General features: G+C 46.1%; 2 protein-coding genes and 1 long non-coding RNA gene across 3 annotated transcripts in view; all 3 read right to left on the bottom strand.

Annotated features, from left to right (window-relative positions):
• otogl (otogelin-like) overlaps positions 1 to 6,379 on the bottom strand; it is a 50,091-nt gene extending 43,712 nt beyond the window's left edge. The window contains exons 1-18 of the mRNA XM_031801430.1: positions 6,349 to 6,379; positions 6,136 to 6,228; positions 5,153 to 5,429; positions 4,635 to 4,840; positions 3,950 to 4,074; positions 3,692 to 3,798; positions 3,160 to 3,266; positions 2,944 to 3,069; positions 2,755 to 2,863; positions 2,648 to 2,688; positions 2,044 to 2,192; positions 1,742 to 1,804; positions 1,312 to 1,550; positions 1,046 to 1,170; positions 736 to 945; positions 429 to 597; positions 204 to 278; positions 1 to 11 (exon numbers count right to left, since the gene is read on the bottom strand). The exon at positions 1 to 11 is cut by the window's left edge and continues 33 nt beyond it. Coding sequence (XP_031657290.1) covers positions 1 to 11; positions 204 to 278; positions 429 to 597; positions 736 to 945; positions 1,046 to 1,170; positions 1,312 to 1,550; positions 1,742 to 1,804; positions 2,044 to 2,192; positions 2,648 to 2,688; positions 2,755 to 2,863; positions 2,944 to 3,069; positions 3,160 to 3,266; positions 3,692 to 3,798; positions 3,950 to 4,074; positions 4,635 to 4,840; positions 5,153 to 5,429; positions 6,136 to 6,228; positions 6,349 to 6,379 — 2,263 coding nt within the window. The remainder of the gene's footprint in view (positions 12 to 203; positions 279 to 428; positions 598 to 735; positions 946 to 1,045; positions 1,171 to 1,311; positions 1,551 to 1,741; positions 1,805 to 2,043; positions 2,193 to 2,647; positions 2,689 to 2,754; positions 2,864 to 2,943; positions 3,070 to 3,159; positions 3,267 to 3,691; positions 3,799 to 3,949; positions 4,075 to 4,634; positions 4,841 to 5,152; positions 5,430 to 6,135; positions 6,229 to 6,348) is intronic.
• LOC116356380 (uncharacterized) lies at positions 3,160 to 4,064 on the bottom strand. The gene is made up of 3 exons (XR_004204897.1): positions 3,950 to 4,064; positions 3,692 to 3,798; positions 3,160 to 3,266 (listed from the first exon to the last, which is right to left on the bottom strand). It is a non-coding gene; the product is annotated as an uncharacterized LOC116356380 (long non-coding RNA).
• A 4,342-nt stretch (positions 6,380 to 10,721) lies between the features above and the next one.
• Positions 10,722 to 12,500, bottom strand: part of LOC109866964 (synaptotagmin-1) — a 2,773-nt gene continuing 994 nt past the window's right edge. The window contains exons 4-8 of the mRNA XM_020455888.2: positions 12,197 to 12,364; positions 11,907 to 12,074; positions 11,555 to 11,672; positions 11,326 to 11,459; positions 10,722 to 11,170 (exon numbers count right to left, since the gene is read on the bottom strand). Coding sequence (XP_020311477.1) covers positions 10,964 to 11,170; positions 11,326 to 11,459; positions 11,555 to 11,672; positions 11,907 to 12,074; positions 12,197 to 12,364 — 795 coding nt within the window. The 3' untranslated portion in view covers positions 10,722 to 10,963. The remainder of the gene's footprint in view (positions 11,171 to 11,325; positions 11,460 to 11,554; positions 11,673 to 11,906; positions 12,075 to 12,196; positions 12,365 to 12,500) is intronic.

The raw sequence follows: 12,500 nt of genomic DNA, 5'->3' as shown, positions 1-12,500 counted from the left end.
TCCTGCAGAGGCTGTTGGAGGGAGACAGAACGGGAGAGAAAGAGGAGAACAATTCTTCAGAGCTCTGTTACCAATCAGGGGGATTGTTTGAAGGGTTTTATGTCTGTGAAGTGAACTCTCTATAACCTCTGTGTGTGTGTGTGTCTGTGTGTGTGCGTGCGTGTGCTCACGCGTGCCTGTGTGTGTGTGTGTGGACTGCTTACCAAGGACCTGTGGCGCTGAAGGACACCTCCCCTGGCTGGGACACCCCTCCAATAGAGTAACAATGACACTGCGACCTGAAAGACGGAGGAGAGAAGAGAGGAGGGGAGAGGACAGATAGACGGCTTAAGTTACGTGTTTGACAATGATAACGATGATGATAATGTGTTTTGGATCAAAATGATGGTGTATGTTAGACGATAATGTGTAGGGTGGTGAAGTCTTACGGCTGAACGCAGCGTTGTCGTACATCGTCGTAGTAACTGCCCTCAGAGCAGCCACACCCCTCAGCACAGTCGTCATGGTTACAGGTCTCTCCACTGGAGAGGGAGCGGCATGATCCGCCGCAGGATGACACACAGGACTGGTACAGCATACCACCCAAACACACCATCCCTACACACACACACAAATCTGACTTACACACCTCCATCACACCCCCAAGACACACCACCATTACACACACACGCACGCACGCACGCACGCACACACACACACACACACACACACACACACACACACACACAGACTCACCACACTCTGAGACGTGGGCCCTGTAGTTGACAGTAACATTGTGTTTGGAGCAGAGATAGGCATAGTGGGCCAGGGCCGTACACAGACAGGCGTTACCACAGCGACAGGCCTGGTAGCGACACTGCTGCTGGTACACACTGGAACTGACGTAACCATGGCATGGAGAGAACACACTGCCCAACAACACCTCACACAGAGAGGCATAGAACACTGGAACACACACACAGCTTTTGAGACGATATGTGGAGAGGTATTACAAGAAACAAATGGAGGTCAGGTTAGAGTTTTGAGGTCAAGGGTCAGAGGTTACCGTTGTGCTGATTTATCTCACAGGGGTCAATGATGGGCTGGTTGACGGGGGCGGAGCAAGCAGATGAGACTCTCCAGGAGTTAGCATGGAGCTGGGGGGTCCCCTCTATCATCCCTGCTGGAGACCTACACATACAGGCCAGACAACATTTCAGGAATATTCTTAATGTAATACTCCTTTACTCAACTTCCTCAGATAAAAATGCCAAAAACCCATCTACTGATAGGGGTCAGAAGTCAGCATGAGAGGAAGTAGTGTTTCCTTACAGGAAGTCATCCCGCAGGTTTCCGTTGAAGGTTCCACAAAGGCCCAGGGTGTTGCTGCGCCATTGGCTGTCCAGCTGTAGATAGACACGTCCACCACGCCCGTCATATTGCAGACGCAGTCCAAGCAACGTCCTCAGCTGGACGAACACTGACGTTAACCTCCGTACCTCAACTACATCTACACACATATACACACACATTAAGTCAGACGTACAATAAGGTGTTCTACGTACAATAAGCTGTGTGTTGGAACTGTTACTGTTCTCTCTATACATGCTACTTGATGGTATTCATATCCATACCCTTCTACATACCATAGCAGTATTATTAAAGGAATCAATCAAGTTTATTGTATCATACCACCGGTGTAGGGCAAAGCGGGGGCGGGGTTGACCCCAATAAGCACTTCCCCCTCTCGGGTCAGAGTCACCTGGTGATTAACATCTTCATCCAGAACCACCGTCACTGACTGGATACACACCTGCTGCTGGGCCTACACACACACACAAGTGTGTTACCTTTGTGCAGGTGGTATACTGCAGTGTGTGTGTTACCTTTGTGCAGGTGGTATACTGCAGTGTGTGTGTTACCTTTGTGCAGGTGGTATACTGCAGTGTGTGTGTTACCTTTGTGCAGGTGGTATACTGCAGTGTGTGTGTTACCTTTGTGCAGGTGGTATACTGCAGTGTGTGTGTTCCTTTTGCAGGTGGTATACTGCAGTGTGTGTGTTACCTTTGTGGCAGGTGGTATACTGCAGTGTAACAGTGATATCTGCTGCCGCTGCGGCTCTTGGCCAAAACGTACTGACACGCTCCCTGGCTGCAGGAACATCCTCCCATCGAACGATGTCACAAACACGTCACCTACTACTGAACACTCCGCTTGAGAGAGAGAGAGAGAGAGGAGAGAGAGAGAAGAGGGGGGGGGGGGGAGAGAGAGAGAGAGAGAGGAGAGAGGGAGGGAGAGAGAGAGAAGAGAGAGAGAAGAGAGGAGAGGGGGGAGAGAGAGAGGAGAGAGAGAGAGGGAGGGGGGGGGAGAGAGAGAGAGAGAGACGAGAGAGAGAGGGGGGGGTGGGGGGGGGGAGTAGAGAGGGGGGGGGGGAGAGAGAGAGGAGAGAGAGAGAGAGAGGAGGGGGGAGAGAGAGAGAGAGAGGGGGGGGGGGGGGGGTGAGAGGGGGGGGGGGGGGGGGGGGGGGCGAGGGGGGGGGGGATGTGAGATTAGAGGAGCGGGCAGAGAGAGAGAGGAGAGAGAGAGAGGATGTGACATGATAAATCGTATCCACTAATGAGCTGGGTGAATAATAGCTATTGTATGACATGATCAGCTCAACCTGTACAGTTGTTGTCCGTGCAGTTCCACACTCCCCCCATACACACACTGTAAACACACCACAGGTTAGTGACACACAAACACACAAGCACACACACACACACACACACTCACCAGACACTGCAGCCCTGCTCCAGAGTGTGTCCCTGTGTGTATGAGGTGCCGTGGTAGACACAAGGACACTGAGACACAGCGATACACGTCCCATTCTGCAGAATCAACCCTGAAACAGACGGACACACAGAGCGTGAGAGGGAGTGTGTGTGCGTTTCTGTCTGTGTGTGTATGAGTGTATGAGCGTACCATCAGGGCAGTAGCATCCATCCAGACAGTGCAGGTTAGTTCCTAGACACTCCTTATCAAAGGTACAGGTTGGAGGGCAGCAGCTGATACAGTCTCTATGGACAAAACTCTCCTCACAGCCATCATCTATGGAACAGTCAAATGAAAGACTGACTGTAGTAATAAGTTAGCTCTAGGTTAGTTGAAGGTTTGGGTTATTAGTGTAACATTACTGACTGCAGGAAGGGAAGCTGTCTCTCCACTCTCGTACAGGGTATCCTACATGGCTGCAGGCTCGTGTGTACTCCACCAGCGCACGGCAAAACGTCTCCTCCTCATCTGACCTAATTACAGCAGACAACAGTCAGACTACACTCAGATAACCCCCAGACGACAGTCAGACAGCACTCAGATAACGACAGTCAGACAGCACTCAGATAACCCCAGACAACACTCAGACAACACTCAGACAACACTCAGGTAACAGTCAGACAACACTCAGATAACCCCCAGACGACAGTAAGACAACACTCAGACAGTCAGACAACAGTCAGACAACACTCGAGTAACAGTCAAACACTCAGGTAACAGTCAGCCAACACTCAGATAACAGTCAGACAACACTCAGACAACAGTCAGACCACACTCAGATAACCCCCAGACAACAGTCAGACAGCAGTCAGAGAACAGCCAGACAACACTCTGACGACATTGGGGAATCAAATACCCTCTGACTTATAGGACATATGAATACTCTGGAGTGACTTACACACAGAGGTCGGAGACACAGCTGGCCACGTAGGGGTTTGGGTCGATGTTCTCATGACAGGACAGGAAGGGGAAGAACAGGAGAGCACTGCACTTCTCTATGGCATCCTACACACACACACACACACACACACACATTTTTACATCAACATATTACAATAAAACACAGAAATAAGCACACATAACACAGGTACATGGACAAGCCAGGTTCAAGCAACAGGGTTCCAGACAGACAGACAGACAGACAGACAGGTCTTACGTCCATGTCAGACTCAGAGTGGCAGGGTCCAGTGAAGTCTATGTCCACTAGAGGGCAGCCTCTTTCATGGGGCAGATCGACTGACCAGCTGTTAGCAAACACTGCTGGCTCCTCTGTCTGCACACCTACACACAGGCACGCACACACACGAAACACGTACACACGGTTAAGGTTCCTCCCTCTACATGCCTGACTATAATTCAATATAATAGAACAACTGTATATTAGAAGAACGACTCTCTCCTCTGGTTTTCTCTGTTCCATCTTTTCTAATTTACCTTCATGTCATTTAGCTGACGCTCTTATCCAGAACGATTTACACGAGCAATTAGAGTTAAGTACCTTGCTCAAGGGCACATCTACAGATGGTGTACCTAGTCAGAAGTGGGATTCGAACCAGTTACCTTTCGGTTACTGGCCGAACGCTCTTAACCACGAAGCAACCTTCTGCCCATTTCTCTGCTCTCCTCTCCTCTCAGGTTACAGGACTAGGGCCTCCCCCTCAGTAATAATAACTAGAATGGTTCCCTGTGGTGCTGAGAGGAGAAAGGTTGTGATGGAGGGATGATTGGGTGCTGAGAGAGAGGATAAGAGATGGATGGAGGAGGGAGGACAAGAGACTGGTTGGACCTGTCTGTCCAGTCTTACAGTGGGCTTTGATGAGGTGTGCGAGTGTGTGTCTCACCGCGGGCTGTGGTGAGGTCATCGTTGGGCAGGTTGTTGTAGTTCCCACAAAGGCCACAGGGGGTGCCATGGTGCTGTTCAGACATCTTCAGATATACTCCGCTCCCCCCGTCCCACGCCAGAGAGAAGCCAAACACGCTCTTCACCAGCAGGTAGTCAGCCAGACGCTCTATAAACACACCTCCTATTGTCTGGGGTAGGATCAGCCTACACACACACACACACACACACACACACACACACACACACAGATTATTTATTTTTTGACGATGCTTTATTGTCACATACACCAGATACGTGCAGTGAAACATATTGTTTTACAGGGTCAGCCATAGTAGTACGGCGCCCCTAGACAAAATGAGGGTTAAGTGCCTGGCTCATGGGCACATCGACAGATTTTTCAACTCGTCAGCTTGGGTATTCAAACCAGCGACCTTTCGGTTAATGGACCAACGCTCTAACTGCTAGGCTACCTGCCGCCCTACACACACACACATTACGAAGCACAAACACACACACCTGCGACCCCCCTGGTGGACTTGGTATCCAGAGATGTGGATCTCCTCCTCGTTGGTGAAGAAGAGACTGAGAGCCCTGGGACAGGAGTACACACTGCCCTCACACACACGGCTGTTATGGACCCACACTGTGTACTGTGGTGTGGCTGAGCGGCAGTCCTGGGCCAGTATGTAGGAGCAGGTTCCAGGGTAGTAGAAGTAGCTGCCATCGAACGTCTCATAGTGGTACTGACCCCAAGACCTGCATATCCCATCTCTGTCCTGGCCCTGGTTAGGAACTATACACACACACACACACACACACACACACACACACACACACACACACACACACACACACACACACACACACACAGAGTTGTGTATGCTTATCTCAACTCTGAATCAGCTTGCAGGTGCACTGGTCTGTCTTTGTGTGTAGGAGGCTATGGAGAGGTTGGTTGCTCACAGTGCCAGCTCACTAAAAGCTGCTCAGTTCCAGGAAACCCCTGTCTCTGCACTATTCCCAGACCTGCCAACTAGACCCACTGTGTAACAGTGGTGGTGCTGTGGTGGTACTTTAACCAGGTAGGTATTTGGTTAACAGGAACACTGTGTAACAGTGGTGGTCCCTGTCTGCCATACCTGGGACAAGAACCCAACAGCAACATTTCATATTACCGTTGCGCCACCAAACCCACCAAAACCAACCATAGCTGGGCAAGGGAAACACTAATTAAATTATCAGGCAAGCTACAAGTATAGAGGCTGTACTAGATCCAGTTCTGATGTAGTCTACAGAAACTCAACCCTAATCTTTCAGACTTAATCACACACTATATGGACTAGGGGGTGTTTGTGTGTATGTGTGTGTGTGTGTGGTTATTAATTTAATGCAGCTTATTAATGATTGTTGATTGACGTGTCAGTCTAACCCTCATGTAGACACACAAACACACACACACAAAAATGAGACATGCATTGTGGAGTGTGTGTGTTACTCACTGATCTGGCAGCGGTCTCCGAGGGCCTGGAACTGTGCACAGTCACACACGCCCCCCTCCTGACACCAGCCCCCATTCAGACAGCCACAGTACTCTGGTAAAACACAAGCAATCTTTCCTCAATCTTCTCTGGAAAGACTTTTGAGAACAAATGATTCTTTACAAGACAGACTGCTTTTCAGTCTTTTCTGTAGCCGCGTTGACCCAACCTCACCCTGTGTGTGTGTGTCTACCTGAGGAGGCATCGCGGGCCGTGTAATTATGTAGAACACTGCGAGGGAGAGCTGCTTCAGAGAGAAGAGGACTGAATGTCTGGAGAGGAGAGAGCACTGGTGAGCACACACATACATACCTACCAGTCCCAGTTTGTGAATCTGTCACACTGTGTGTTTAGTGTGTGTAGTATGTGTGTATCCAATGATGTAGTGGTGAAGAAATAGGTAGCCTGTTGTGGTGAAAAAAGTAACAATCAGTACTTTCAATGCTATTTTTCTGTAAAAGGTGGGTAACAACCGTGCTAAACAAAATGTGGCCTTTACCCTCCACTACACCGCTGTGTATCTCTAGCCCTGTTAGTGTAGTTGCCCCAGTGTGTGTGTGTGTGTCCTACAAAGGCATCTTTGTGCTGGTCAGTGTGTTGAGTGAGTCCTGACCTCTGGTTCTCTTAGGTGTAGTGTACCTACCTCCTCCCCTAGGAGATCCCGTTTCCTCCGCAGTGCATTAGCCCTCCTGCGTGCACACACACACACACACACACACACACACACACACACACACACACACACACACACACACACACACACACACACACACACACACACACACACACACACACGGAGAGAAACGTACATTGTGAAAAGAAACATGCAAACTGAGGTAAAATGTACTTAAGACCACTTGAATACAGCCAAACACACACACACACCAGCTTGGTCATGACATTGAATGAATAAATCCCCGGAGGGGATGAGTCTCTCTTTTCCTTTCATCCACTCATCTCACCTCTGTAGTCTTCCGTCTGTCTCTGTCAGTTGGCTCTGAGCTTCTAAACACAAGAAAATGCCATCAATAAAACATCCCACACACTGTCACAATGTACAGGCTCACATATCACTATCACAATGTACAGGCTCACATATCACTATCACAATGTACAGACTCACATATCACTGTCACAATGTACAGGCTCACATATCACTATCACAATGTACAGGCTCACATATCACTATCACAATGTACAGGCTCACATATCACTGTCACAATGTACAGGCTCACATATCACTATCACAATGTACAGGCTCACATATCACTATCACAATGTACAGGCTCACATATCACTGTCACAATGTACAGGCTCACATATCACTATCACAATGTACAGGCTCACATATCACTATCACAATGTACAGACTCACATATCACTATCACAATGTACAGACTCACATATCACTGTCACAATGTACAGGCTCACATATCACTATCACAATGTACAGGCTCACATATCACTATCACAATGTACAGGCTCACATATCACTGTCACAATGTACAGGCTCACATATCACTATCACAATGTACAGGCTCACATATCACTATCACAATGTACAGGCTCACATATCACTGTCACAATGTACAGGCTCACATATCACTATCACAATGTACAGGCTCACATATCACTATCACAATGTACAGACTCACATATCACTATCACAATGTACAGACTCACATATCACTATCACAATATACAGGCTCACATATCACTATCACAATGTACAGGCTCACATATCACTATCACAATGTACAGGCTCACATATCACTATCACAATGTACAGACTCACATATCACTAGCACAATGTACAGGCTCACATATCACTATCACAATATACAGGCTCACATATCACTATCACAATGTACAGGCTCACATATCACTATCACAATGTACAGGCTCACATATCACTATCACAATGTACAGGCTCACATATCACTATCACAATGTACAGACTCACATATCACTATCACAATGTACAGACTCACATATCACTATCACAATGTACAGGCTCACATATCACTATCACAATGTACAGGCTCACATATCACTATCACAATGTACAGACTCACATATCACAATGTACAGGCTCACATATCACAATGTACAGGCTCACATATCACAATGTACAGGCTCACATATCACAATGTACAGGCTCACATATCACAATGTACAGGCTCACATATCACTATCACAATGTACAGGCTCACATATCACAATGTACAGGCTCACATATCACTATCACAATGTACAGACTCACATATCACTATAACAATGTACAGACGCACATATCACTATCACAATGTACAGGCTCACATATCACTATCACAATGTACAGACTCACATATCACTATCACAATGTACAGACTCACATATCACTATCACAATGTACAGGCTCACATATCACTATCACAATGTACAGGCTCACATATCACTATCACAATGTACAGGCTCACATATCACTGTCACAATGTACAGGCTCACATATCACTATCACAATGTACTGGCTCACATATCACTGTCACAATGTACAGGCTCACATATCACTGTCACAATGTACAGGCTCACATATCACTATCACAATGTACAGACTCACATATCACTATCACAATGTACAGACTCACATATCACTATCACAATGTACAGGCTCACATATCACTATCACAATGTACAGGCTCACATATCACTATCACAATGTACAGGCTCACATATCACAATGTACAGGCTCACATATCACAATGTACAGGCTCACATATCACAATGTACAGGCTCACATATCACTATCACAATGTACAGGCTCACATATCACAATGTACAGGCTCACATATCACTATCACAATGTACAGACTCACATATCACTATAACAATGTACAGACGCACATATCACTATCACAATGTACAGGCTCACATATCACTATCACAATGTACAGACTCACATATCACTATCACAATGTACAGACTCACATATCACTATCACAATGTACAGGCTCACATATCACTATCACAATGTACAGGCTCACATATCACTATCACAATGTACAGGCTCACATATCACTGTCACAATGTACAGGCTCACATATCACTATCACAATGTACTGGCTCACATATCACTGTCACAATGTACAGGCTCACATATCACTGTCACAATGTACAGGCTCACATATCACTATCACAATGTACAGACTCACATATCACTATCACAATGTACAGACTCACATATCACTATCACAATGTACAGGCTCACATATCACTATCACAATGTACAGGCTCACATATCACTATCACAATGTACAGGCTCACATATCACTGTCACAATGTACAGGCTCACATATCACTATCACAATATACAGGCTCACATATCACTATCACAATATACAGGCTCACATATCACTATCACAATGTACAGGCTCACATATCACTGTCACAATGTACAGGCTCACATATCACTATCACAACACATAACAAATATATCTACAACAACAGACATCTAATCTTCAAAATGTAGAACCATTCCAGCATATCAGTAGAATCAGTATTGCACATATTTAAACAGCATAAATAACAAGTATTTACACAACTACAGTGTCGGTTGATAATAATAACAGTAAAATGATCCGATATTTCATAATGTTCAAACGTTAATAAACTTTTAAAATCGAGATCACGGATATAGCGCAGATCCTAAATTGCTGGCCTCTGAAATTAAGTTAGTAAACTATGGCACATTTAAAATGTCAAAAGTGCTGAAAGACTGGATAAATGAATCAACTGTGAAAGTTATGAAATTGGGATTATGCGCATGTGTCGTTGGGAGACCCACCTTGTGCTGTCAGCAGCTGGAGGACTGAATACCACGAAAGAAGAAACAGTTTGACTCTCCGCGGACCGTTCATCTCAGAGCTCATCCACCCGGAGGTTAATGGAACATTTCAGAGGACAGACTGGGGAGTAGTGATCTCTTTTCGTTACCGAGTTTCCCGCGGTTGACATACACGCGCACAGAGGAAGTTGAGCGAGCCCCTCAGATGGATGATGAGTGCACTTGCGCGCAGGTGTTGGGTGTGTGTGTGCGTGTGTGTGTGTGTGCATAGTTTTTGTACCAAACAGGTGACATCAAACCAACTGAAAGGAAATACCGCAACTCTCTATGCACAGGAAAATAGTGGCCTAATTGAAGTAGATAGATTATCTGAGATTAGGACATTACAAATGCAATAACTGAATAATGTAGGCCTACTTTTGATTCTTTTTTTAATTTAGTCCTACTTTAAGGTTCAATATGTATGATTTTCAGTAATTCAACTTTAATATTATTATAAATGAGATCGATCGTGTGTGTGTGTAACTGTGTGTGTGCGTTTTATATATATATATATATATATATATATATATATATATATATATATATATATATATGTGTGTGTGTGTGTGTGTGTGTGTGTGTGTATGTGTGTGTGTGTAAGACTTTGACTCCCTCTGCTGGCCAGTGATGTGAATCTGATGTGAGTGAAGATTTACAGAGCAACAATCTTAGAATGTTTAATAACATAGTATAATGTACATGTTTCACAGTATTATCATGATATATACATGCTAATGTCCCAGATAGTAATGTGTCTTAAATACTTTACACAGTAGAGGAGGGGGTTTGGGGGGGGGGGGGGGTCATGAATGGTGGATGGGTATCAGGGTTTGGGAGTTTATAAGTGGGTAGGAGTAGAATTGCAAAGTCAGTATGCATCCATATAAAGTAGTCTTCTACAGAGAGCTGCCTAGGGATGTGACATCACTTCCTGGCAGCCAGCTCAGCGTTGACTTCATCCTCTGCTTTGAGGCCGTGCCATTGAGCAATGGGCCGGCGGGGGTTGGCCAGCATGTCTGACCAATGACGGAGCTCTGTGCCGCTGCTGGCTCCGCCTAGAAAAACCTTCCCGATAGCGTCATTCTTCCCAATCTTATCATAGTCCAACACTGTCACTGCTACCTGCACCTTCTACACACACAAACACAGACACAAACCTATGTTCGAAGGGCCTCAATGAGGAAGGATTAATTGTAGTAAGGGATGAGAGAGAGAGAGAGAGAGAGCGAGAGAGAGAGAGAGTGCATGTGTGTTTGTGCGTGTTTTTGTGTGGTGAGAGAGCATACCTGTATCTGTTCGAAAGGCACCTCGAAGCTGAAGGACTCATTGTAGTAAGGGTTGAGAGTGTTCTTCTTGATGCTGGTTTTCTTCTTCTTCAGTCTCTTTCCATTCTGCAGAAGGTGTATCTTTACATAGGGGTCTGACAGAGGAGACAGAGATCAGCCTAACACACACACACACACACACACACACACACACACACACACACACATACACACACACACAGCGCCTCACCTGATAGTCCTCCTACGTCCATCTTCTTTAGGTTTTTGGCCTCGAGGACGACAATGCTTAGTTTCCCTGCTGTAGGAACGTATCTCAGAGAAAGACAGATATCACCCAGACGCTCTGACTGGAGAGAGAGAGAAAGGGGAGTGGGGAAGGGAGAGGGAGAGCGAGGGTAAGAGTTATGGGAGGGGGAATACTGACCATTTTGTTTTCTTCCTTCTTTCTGTGAATTCTTTGTTTAATTTTTGGGGTTAAATGATTTGTAACTTTTTGACTTTCCTTCCTATTTATATATATATATATATATATCTCTTCAACCATTTTTTTTTCACTATATTCCTAATTCCTCCATTCTCACCTCCTCTTTCTCTGCCTTCTTCAGTTCCCGCCACTCCTGTGTCATCTGACTGAAGTCCAGGCTGCTCATTGGTACTCGTAGCGCTCCAATAGCGTCGTGTTTAGAGAAACGGTCAAAGTCATACACTGTCATCACCAGTGTCCTGCCTCCCAGTTCACTGTACGGTACCTACACACACACATACAGTATGTGCACACACACACACACATACACACACAAACACTTCGTTGAATGTGGAGTCAGTGTTAGGGTTTAGAGGTCAGAGGTCAGAGGTCAGGAATTAGGTGTACCTTGAAGGTGAAAGTCTCATTGAAGGTTGGGTTGAGTGTCTTCCTGTGGACTTTAGTCTCAAACTTCCTCTTCTTGTCTGGCAAAAGGTAGAGTTTAACATACGGGTCTGAACTTCCCCCAACGTCCATGGCAGGGAGATCACAGGCCTGCAGGATACCTACTACCAACTACAGACAGGGAAGGGGGGTAGAGGGTAGGGTGAGGAGACGGTGAGGAAAGAGGGAGGAAACAGGGAGAGGGAGAGAGAATTTACCCACATCTATATCATGTCTCTGATGGAGTGATTTGTTGTTCCTCAGACTA

The sequence above is a fragment of the Oncorhynchus kisutch genome, linkage group LG22, assembly GCF_002021735.2.
Source record: "Oncorhynchus kisutch isolate 150728-3 linkage group LG22, Okis_V2, whole genome shotgun sequence".
Lineage (NCBI taxonomy): Eukaryota > Metazoa > Chordata > Actinopteri > Salmoniformes > Salmonidae > Oncorhynchus > Oncorhynchus kisutch.
This window is presented reverse-complemented; position numbering and strand designations above follow the sequence as displayed.